The 10,689-nt window shown below is 47.6% G+C and overlaps 1 protein-coding gene across 1 annotated transcript; it reads left to right on the top strand.

Moving 5' to 3' along the window:
* Positions 1 to 8,264: 8,264 nt before the first annotated feature.
* Positions 8,265 to 10,458, top strand: LOC115205016 (uncharacterized). Its single transcript, XM_029770577.1, has 4 exons — positions 8,265 to 8,494; positions 8,774 to 8,857; positions 9,095 to 10,030; positions 10,356 to 10,458. The coding sequence occupies exons 1-4, from the start codon at positions 8,265 to 8,267 to the stop codon at positions 10,456 to 10,458; spliced, it is 1,353 nt and encodes a 450-aa protein (XP_029626437.1).
* The last annotated feature ends 231 nt before the right edge of the window (positions 10,459 to 10,689 follow it).

Genomic DNA, 10,689 nt, shown 5'->3' with positions numbered 1-10,689 from the left:
AGAACAGGGGGAGAGAGAACAGGGAGAGAGAGAACAGAGGGAGAGAGAACAGGGGGAGAGAGAACAGGGAGAGAGAGAACAGAGGGAGAGAGAACAGGGGAGAGAGGACAGGGGGAGAGAGAACAGAGGGAGAGAGAACAGAGGGAGAGAGGACAGGGGAGAGAGAACAGAGGGAGAGAGAACAGAGGGAGAGAGAACAGGGGAGAGAGAACAGAGGGAGAGAGAACAGAGGGAGAGAGAACAGGGAGAGAGAGAACAGGGGAGAGAGAACAGGGGAGAGAGAACAGAGGGAGAGAGAACAGGGAGAGAGAACAGGGAGAGAGAGAACAGGGGAGAGAGAACAGGGGGAGAGAGAACAGGGGGAGAGAGAACAGGGGGAGAGAGAACAGGGAGAGAGAACAGAGGGAGAGAGAACAGGGGGAGAGAGAACAGAGGGAGAGAGAACAGGGGAGAGAGAACAGGGAGAGAGAGCAGGGGGGAGAGAACAGGGAGAGAGAGAACAGAGGGGAGAGAGAACAGGGGGAGAGAGAACAGGGAGAGAGAGAACAGAGGGAGAGAGAACAGAGGGAGAGAGAGCAGGGGGAGAGAGAGAACAGGGGAGAGAGAACAGGGGGAGAGAGAACAGAGGGAGAGAGAACAGGGGGAGAGAGAACAGAGGGAGAGAGAACAGGGGAGAGAGAACAGGGGGAGAGAGAACAGGGGGAGAGAGAACAGGGGGAGAGAGAACAGAGGGAGAGAGAACAGGGGGAGAGAGAACAGGGAGAGAGAGAACAGAGGGAAAGAGAACAGGGGAGAGAGAACAGGGGAGAGAGAGAACAGAGGGAGAGAGAACAGAGGGAGAGAGAAACAGGGGAGAGAGAACAGAGGGAGAGAGAACAGAGGGAGAGAGAACAGGGGGAGAGAGAACAGAGGGAGAGAGAACAGGGAGAGAGAACAGGGGAGAGAGAACAGGGGAGAGAGAACAGGGGGAGAGAGACAGGGGGAGAGAGGGAGAGAGAACAGGGGGGGGAGAGAGAACAGGGGGAGAGAGAACAGGGGGAGAGAGAACAGAGGGAGAGAGAACAGGGGGAGAGAGAACAGGGGAGAGAGAACAGGGGAGAGGAGAACAGGGAGAAGAGGCAGGGGAAGGAAACAGGGGAGAGAGAACAGGAGGGAGAGAGAACAGAGGGAGAGAGAACAGGGAGAGAAGAGAAACAGAGGAAGAGAGAGACAGAGGAGAGGAGAGAACAGGGGATGAGAGAGACAGGGGAAGAGAAGAACAGGGGGAGAGGAACAGAGGGAGAGAGAACGAAGGGGGAGAGAGGAGAACAGAGGGAAGAGAGAACAGGGGGAGGAGAGGAACAGGGAGAGAGAAGCAGGGGGAGGAGAACAGGGGAGGGAGGAACAAGAGGGAGAGAGAACAGGGGGAGAGAGAACAGGGAGCGAGAGAACAGAGGAGAGAGAACGAGGGATGAGAGAGAGAGAGGGAGAGAGAGAACAGGGGAGAGAGAACAGAGGGGGAGAGAGAACAGAGGGAGATGAGAACAGGGGGAGAGAGAACAGGAGGGAGAGAGAGAACAGGGGAGAGAGAGAACAGAGGGAACGGGGAGAGAGCAGGGAGAGAGAACAGGGGAGAGAGGAACAGGGGGAGATGAGAACAGGGGGAGAGAGAACAGGGGGGCGAGAGAACCGAGGAGAGAGCAGCACAGGGGGAGAGAGAAAAGGGAGAGAGAGAACAGAGGGAAAGAGAACAGGGGAGAGAGAACAGGGGGAGAGAGAACAGAGGGAGAGAGAACAGAGGGAGAGAGAACAGGGGAGAGAGAACAGAGGGAGAGAGAACAGAGGGAGAGAGAGAACAGAGGGAGAGAGAACAGGGGGAGAGAGAACAGGGAGAGAGGAGAACAGGGGAGAGAGAACAGGGGGAGAGAGAACGGGGGAGAGAGAACAGGGGGATGAGAGAACAGGGGAGAGAGACAGGGGGAGAGGAGAACAGAGGGAGAGAGAACAGAGGGAGATTGAAGAGAGAACAGGGGGAGAGAGAAACAGGGAGAGAGAGAACCGGGGGAGAGAGACCAGGGGGAGAGAGAACAGGGGGGAGAGAGAACAGGGGGAGAGAGATGAGAACAAGGGGGAGAGAGAACAGGGAGAGAGAGAACAGAGGGAGAGAGAACAGGGAGAGAGAGAACAGGGGGAGAGAGAACAGGGGGAGAGAGAACAGAGGGAGGAGAGAACCAGAGGGGAGGGAGAACAGGGGTAGAGAGAGCACAGAGGGAGAGAGAACAGGGGGGAGAGAAAGGGGGAGAGAGAGAAACAGGGGGGAGAGAGAAACAGGGGGGAAAGAGAACAGAGGGAGAGAGAAACAGGGGGAGAGAGAACAGGGAGAGAGAGAACAGGGGGAGAGAGAACAGTGGGAGAGAGAACAGGGGAGAGAGAACAGAGGGAGAGAGAACAGGGAGAGAGAGAACAGAGGGAGAGGAGACAGGGGAGAGAGAACAGACGGGAGAGAAGAAACAGGGGGAGGAGGAGAACAGAGGGAGAGAGAACAGGGGGAGAGAGAACAGGGAGAGAGCAGGGGGAGAGAGAACAGAGGGAGAGAGAGAGAGAACCAGGGGGAGAGAGAACAGAGGGAGAGAGAACTGGAGAGAGAGAAACAGGGAAGAGAGAACAGGGGAGAGAGAGAACAGGGGAGAGAGAACAGGGGAGAGAGAGAGAACAGGGGGAGAGAGAACAGGGAGAGAGAACAGAGGGAGAGAGAACTTGGGGGAGAGAGAACAGAGGGAGAGAGAACAGGGGGAGAGAGAACAGGGGGAGAGAGAACAGGGAGAGAGAACAGGGAGAGAGAGAACAGGGGAGAGAGAACAGGGGGAGAGAGAACAGGGGGAGAGAGAACAGGGGGAGAGAGAACAGAGGAGAGAGAACAGGGGGAGAAGAGACAGGGAGTAGAGAGAACAGAGGGAAAAAGAGAACAGGGGAGAGAGAACAGGGGGAGACGAGAGAACAGCGGGAGAGAGAAACAGAGGGAGAGAGAACAGGGGATGCGGGAGAGAGAACAGAGGGAGAGAGAACAGAGGGAGAGGAGAACAGGGGGAGAGAGAACCGAGGAGAGAGAACAGAGGAGAGAGAAGGAGAGAGAGAACAGGGGGAGAGAGAACAGGGGGAGAGAGAACAGGGGGAGAGAGAACAGGGGAGAGAGAACAGGGGAGAGAGAACAGGGGAGAGAGAACAGAGGGAGAGAGAACAGAGGGAGAGAGAACAGGGGGAGAGAGAACAGGGGAGAGAGAGAACAGGGGGAGAGAGAACAGGGGGAGAGAGAACAGGGGGAGAGAGAACAGGGGGAGAGAGAACAGGGGGAGAGAGAACAGGGAGAGAGAGAACAGAGGGAGAGAGAACAGGGGAGAGAGAACAGGGGGAGAGAGAACAGAGGGAGAGAGAACAGAGGGAGAGAGAACAGGGGGAGAGAGAACAGAGGGAGAGAGAACAGGGAGAGAGAGAACAGGGGAGAGAGAACAGGGGGAGAGAGAACAGGGGGAGAGAGAACAGGGGGAAAGAGAACAGAGGGAGAGAGAACAGGGGGAGAGAGAACAGGGAGAGAGAGAACAGGGGGAGAGAGAACAGGGGGAGAGAGAACAGGGGGAGAGAGAACAGAGGGAGAGAGAACAGGGAGAGAGAGAACAGAGGGAGAGAGAACAGGGGAGAGAGAACAGAGGGAGAGAGAACAGGGGGAGAGAGAACAGAGGGAGAGAGAACAGGGGAGAGAGAACAGGGAGAGAGAGAACAGGGGGAGAGAGAACAGATGGAGAGAGAACAGATGGAGAGAGAACAGGGGGAGAGAGAACAGGGAGAGAGAGAACAGGGAGAGAGAACAGGGAGAGAGAGAACAGGGGAGAGAGAACAGGGGGAGAGAGAACAGGGGGAGAGAGAACAGGGGGAGAGAGAACAGGGGAGAGAGAACAGAGGGAGAGAGAACTTGGGGAGAGAGAACAGAGGGAGAGAGAACAGAGGGAGAGAGAACAGGGGGAGAGAGAACAGGGGGAGAGAGAACAGGGGAGAGAGAACAGAGGGAGAGAGAACAGGGGGAGAGAGAACAGGGAGAGAGAACAGGGAGAGAGAGAACAGGGGAGAGAGAACAGGGGAGAGAGAACAGGGGGAGAGAGAACAGGGGGAGAGAGAACAGGGGAGAGAGAACAGAGGGAGAGAGAACAGGGGGAGAGAGAGAACAGGGGAGAGAGAACAGAGGGAGAGAGAACAGGGGGAGAGAGAACAGAGGAGAGAGAACAGAGGGAGAGAGAACAGAGAGAGAGAGAACAGGGGGAGAGAGAACAGGAGGAGAGAGAACAGGGGGAGAGAGAGAACAGAGGGAGAGAGAACAGGGGGAGAGAGAACAGGGGGAGAGAGAACAGAGGGAGAGAGAACAGGGGGAGGGAGAACAGGGGAGAGAGAACAGAGGGAGAGAGAACAGGGGGGGAGAGAACAGGGGGAGAGAGAACAGGGGGAGAGAGAACAGGGAGAGAGAACAGGGAGAGAGAACAGGGGGAGAGAACAGGGGGAGAGAGAACAGAGGGAGAGAGAACAGAGGGAGACAAAAGGAGAGAGATAAAATAAAGAAACTGGGGACAGAGAGAAAGAACAGAAAAACGGGAAGTTGGCATGGATGGAGGGGTGTAACCTGACCTACTGAACTTATTAGAGCTGTCAAAGAACGAGGGTATGAGAGAAAAGAAGGAAGGTGTGAGAGGGGTGGAGCGGTGGAGGGGTGGAGCGGTGGAGGGGTGGAGGGGTGGTGGGGTGGAGGGGTGGTGCGGTGGCAGACAGACATGAGCACATATTCCAGCTCCAGATGATCATTTTCCCTTAAATTACACAGACGTGTTGAAACAGACTGCACACACACACAAACACACACACACACACACACACACACACACACACACACACACACACACACACACACACACACACACACACACACACACACACACACACACAAAGAGAGATCGACATCCACCTGGTAACAGATGCGAACACACACATACAGACACACAAAACTTCTCATAGACATAACACACCCGCACACACACCCACTGCCAGGAGAGGAACATTCCAGACAGAACAGGTGGGTGGAACAAGACAGATCAATCAGGACACTTTGATCCTCCCTATTCCACCTTCCCTACTGTCACCAACACAGAAATACACACAATAGATCTGAACTATCACTACTGTCACCAACACAGAAATACACACAATAGATCTGAACTATCACTACTGTCACCAACATAGAAATACACACAATAGATTTGAACTATCTCTACTGTCACCAACACAGAAATACACACAATAGATCTGACCTATCACTACTGTCACCAACACAGAAATACACACAATAGATCTGACCTATCCCTACTGTCACCAACACAGAAATACACACAATAGATCTGACCTATCCCTACTGTCACCAACACAGAAATACACACAATAGATCTGACCTATCACTACTGTCACCAACACAGAAATACACACAATAGATTTGAACTATCACTACTGTCACCAACACAGAAATACACACAATAGATCTGACCTATCCCTACTGTCACCAACACAGAAATACACACAATAGATCTGACCTATCCCTACTGTCACCAACACAGAAATACACACAATAGATCTGAACTATCACTACTGTCACCAACACAGAAATACACGCAATAGATTTGAGCTATCACTACTGTCACCAACATAGAAATACACACAATAGATCTGACCTATCCCTACTGTCACTAGTGCTGAGCGATACTGTATAAGAAAGCTCAGGAAATGTTTTTGTAATTTTGAACACATTTAGCCCCTTATTTTGTTGACACAAAACTACCTCCAAACTTCCATTCACTTCCATTGGTTACCTGTGACACTTGCGGGGGTCGTAGAGCAAAACGGAGAACACACCAGTCTCATCTTTCCATAGTGTGGTCATATCCATTTGGATGCTACAGACGTTTTTGTGAGAAGTCCAATGTTCGGGATGTCTCATAGATGTCTCATAGGGATGTCTCATAGATGTCCCATAGGGATGTCTCATAGGGATGTCTCATAGATGTCTCATAGGGATGTCTCATAGGGATGTCTCATAGATGTCTCATAGGTGTCTCATAGGGATGTCTCATAGATGTCTCATAGATGTCTCATAGGGATGTCTCATAGGGATGTCTCATAGATGTCTCATAGGGATGTCTCATAGATGTCTCATAGGGATGTCTCATAGGGATGTCTCATAGGGATGTCTCATAGGGATGTCTCATAGATGTCTCATAGGGATGTCTCAGGGATGTCTCATAGGTGTCTCATAGGGATGTCTCATAGATGTCTCATAGATGTCTCATAGGGATGTCTCATAGGGATGTCTCATAGATGTCTCATAGGGATGTCTCATAGGGATGTCTCATAGATGTCTCATAGGTGTCTCATAGGGATGTCTCATAGATATGTCTCATAGATGTCTCATAGGTGTCTCATAGGGATGTCTCATAGATGTCTCATAGATGTCTCATAGGGATGTCTCATAGGGATGTCTCATAGGGATGTCTCATAGATGTCTCATAGGGATGTCTCATAGGGATGTCTCATAGGGATGTCTCATAGGGATGTCTCATAGGGATGTCTCATAGATGTCTCATAGGGATGTCTCATAGATGTCTCATAGGGATGTCTCATAGGGATGTCTCATAGGGATGTCTCATAGGGATGTCTCATAGGGATGTCTCATATGGATGTCTCATAGTCTGACAAACCACTGTAGCTCGGGCCACCTTCCTCTGCAGATGAGGAAGGCTGACAAAGGTGGATGCTTTGGAATTCAGTCACAGCCCATACAAAAATATCTCTATCTTAAATGTACAGATTTTTTCATTATGTTACTTAGATTGACGCACTGGTGGGTATATAAACTCTTCATTAGACAACTAATTGAGCAACGTCAGTGGAATTACTTGAATTACAGAAAGAAATCAAATCATAAACGAGAGAAATCAAGTCAATAACTAGTGGGACAATGGGCTGAAGATTGTTGCGTCACACCATCCATACGGCGCCTCCGACCACATTTTCGGATCAAGCATAAATTGGCTTTTAGGTTAGATATACACAGACCGCATAGACCGCACGGGAGAGGAATGAACACAAGGCAACGACGAGAGGGATAGAGGCAGTTCATGAAGGTGTTCCTCATCTACTTTGAAGAACTAGTAAAATGAGTTTGTCAGACAGCTCTGCAGCGTACTTAGGCAGGCTAGCTAAATAGGGTGACTAAAGACAGTACAGTGTGGGGAGAACAGAGATAACAGTAGATGGTCTCGCTGACTGCTTTTGCCTGAGCAGAGATGAGGAGCAGAGACGAGATGATGACTTTAAGGAATGTAAAATAATGAAAGTAACAAACACATGTTATATTTTTCTATTGACGTCTACCCAATGTGGACCTGACCGAGACAATGGAAAATGAAAAATGTTTTGGCAATAGAGCCCCACAGTGGACGTGTCATAATACCCATAAAACCTAACAGTCAAACAGGGAAATGGTTTCAATTGTTTTTCCACCATTCATTTTTCCCATAGGGGATTTTAGAAACACTTAAAATAAGGGCTGTGTTTTGTGTAGGCTTACCCTGGTGTGACGTTTTGATAACCGTGTAAATTTCTCTCAGAAAAAGTGACTTTTATCAATATATGCGGCTCTATTTACTCTCAGATTCGAATAATGCTAATTAGCATCAAAGTAGACATCATGCAAAGCTACAAATCCCTGCAAGCTCCTGCATGTCATCTTAGCTGACACCTTTGCTAACAGGTATTGTGTCAATTTAAAACTTTTACAAGACAGTTCACAGAATTGTCCATTTAATTAAATGTTGCCAATTTATTCATTACTACATTTAGCTAACATTAGATAGTTAATCCAGAGATTCTTACCTTTGCCTCGATTCGGCAGTCTCGTCCAGATCATCATGGCATTTGTAGTTTTTTCTGATAGCCACATGAGCAGCTAATTAGCATTTCATTTTTGGTGGGTAAAAAAAGGTGAATATATTGATAAAAGTCACCTTGTCCTAGAGAGATTTACACGGTTATCAGAATGTCACACCAGGCTAAGCCTACACGAAACTGTCCTTATTTTAAGTGTTTCTAAAATCCCTTATGGGAAAAATGAATGGTGGAAAAACAATTGGAACCATTTCCCTGTTTGACCACTAGGTTGTATGGGTATTATGACTCATACTGTGGTACTCTATAGAATGGTCACTATTGTGACCAATGTTATCATCTCTAGGTGTAGTAATAACTACACCATCACCACTGTGATCATCTCTAGGTGTAGTAATAACTACACCATCACCACTGTTATCATCTCTAGGTGTAGTAATACCTATACCATCTCTAGGTGTAGTAATAACTACACCATCACCACTGTTATCATCTCTAGGTGTAGTAATAACTACACCATCACCACTGTTATCATCTCTAGGTGTAGTAATAAATACACCATCACCACTGTTATCATCTCTAGGTGTAGTAATAACTACACCATCACCACTGTTATCATCTCTAGGTGTAGTAATAACTACACCATCACCACTGTTATCATCTCTAGGTGTAGTAATAACTACACCATCACCACTGTTATCATCTCTAGGTGTAGTAATAACTACACCATCACCACTGTGATCATCTCTAGGTGTAGTAATAACTACACCATCACCACTGTTATCATCTCTAGGTGTAGTAATACCTATACCATCTCTAGGTGTAGTAATAACTACACCATCACCACTGTTATCATCTCTAGGTGTAGTAATAACTACACCATCACCACTGTTATCATCTCTAGGTGTAGCAATAACTACACAATCTCCACTGTTATCATCTCTAGGTGTAGTAATAACTACACCATCACCACTGTTATCATCTCTAGGTGTAGTAATAACTACACCATCACCACTGTGATCATCTCTAGGTGTAGTAATAACTACACCATCACCACTGTTATCATCTCTAGGTGTAGTAATAACTACACCATCACCACTGTTATCATCTCTAGGTGTAGTAATACCTATACCATCTCTAGGTGTAGTAATAACTACACCATCACCACTGTTATCATCTCTAGGTGTAGTAATAACTACACCATCACCACTGTTATCATCTCTAGGTGTAGTAATAAATACACCATCACCACTGTTATCATCTCTAGGTGTAGTAATAACTACACCATCACCACTGTTATCATCTCTAGGTGTAGTAATAACTACACCATCACCACTGTTATCATCTCTAGGTGTAGTAATAACTACACCATCACCACTGTTATCATCTCTAGGTGTAGTAATAACTACACCATCACCACTGTGATCATCTCTAGGTGTAGTAATAACTACACCATCACCACTGTTATCATCTCTAGGTGTAGTAATACCTATACCATCTCTAGGTGTAGTAATAACTACACCATCACCACTGTTATCATCTCTAGGTGTAGTAATAACTACACCATCACCACTGTTATCATCTCTAGGTGTAGCAATAACTACACAATCTCCACTGTTATCATCTCTAGGTGTAGTAATAACTACACCATCACCACTGTTATCATCTCTAGGTGTAGTAATAACTACACCATCACCACTGTGATCATCTCTAGGTGTAGTAATAACTACACCATCACCACTGTTATCATCTCTAGGTGTAGTAATAACTACACCATCACCACTGTTATCATCTCTAGGTGTAGTAATAACTACACCATCACCACTGTTATCATCTCTAGGTGTAGCAATAACTACACAATCTCCACTGTTATCATCTCTAGGTGTAGTAATAACTACACCATCACCACTGTTATCATCTCTAGGTGTAGTAATACCTATACCATCTCTAGGTGTAGTAATAACTACACCATCACCACTGTTATCATCTCTAGGTGTAGTAATAACTACGCCATCACCACTGTTATCATCTCTAGGTGTAGTAATAACTACACCATCACCACTGTTATCATCTCTAGGTGTAGTAATAATAACACCATCACCACTGTTATCATCTCTAGGTGTAGTAATAACTATACCATTACACTAGTAGAGTAGTAATAAGCTATTAATTGATATATTTCACAGTGACACTTAGCATCGTCAATGACGGGTTCTGTCCTGAAGGTGGCAGTATTGAAAGGGTCTTTAGGCCGCATGGTTGCATTTGAGAGGCCTAAGGTGAACAGCCAGAAGTGCTTTACTACACCCTCAGTGAAATCATCTTCCTTGTCATTGCTGTCATAATCGTTATTGTCATTATCCCCCCATGCAACACGCTTTTGTTATTACTGTCCTTTTCAGCATCACTGTCATCATCATCATCATCACCATCATCTTCCTCATCGTCGTCGTCATCATTGTAAATCTTACCCAGAACCCCCTCCCCCCACGTGGGATGGGATAATAGATAGGAATGGAAAGCAGGAAAAGAAAGGAAGGAAGGTGAAGGAGGAGGAGAAAGAAGAGTGGCGACTGACCGTCTGTACTCCTCTGTGAGGCTACTGGGAACATGGATCAATGTTCAACATGTGTGTGTGTGTTCAGACTGACCTGAACTTCAGGGCACATTCCAGCAAATCATTCAGTACAATGTCACTTCACTAGGAGAAATATCAGAATCTCCCTAATATCAGCC

This window comes from Salmo trutta, chromosome 13 (assembly GCF_901001165.1).
Source record: "Salmo trutta chromosome 13, fSalTru1.1, whole genome shotgun sequence".
Classification (NCBI taxonomy): Eukaryota; Metazoa; Chordata; class Actinopteri; order Salmoniformes; family Salmonidae; genus Salmo; species Salmo trutta.
The sequence above is the reverse complement of the archived record's forward strand: the minus strand, read 5'-3'. Positions and strand labels throughout refer to the sequence as shown.

Excerpts from the sequence above, each read along its gene's own strand:
- LOC115205016 (XM_029770577.1), top strand. The coding sequence starts at position 8,265 with ATGGTCACTATTGTGACCAATGTTATCATCTCTAGGTGTAGTAATAAC. Across the intron at positions 8,495-8,773 it reads ACCACTGTTATCATCTCTAG|GTGTAGTAATAACTACACCA; the intron begins GTGTAGTAATAA and ends TACCATCTCTAG. Across the intron at positions 10,031-10,355 it reads ACCACTGTTATCATCTCTAG|CATCACTGTCATCATCATCA; the intron begins GTGTAGTAATAA and ends TGTCCTTTTCAG.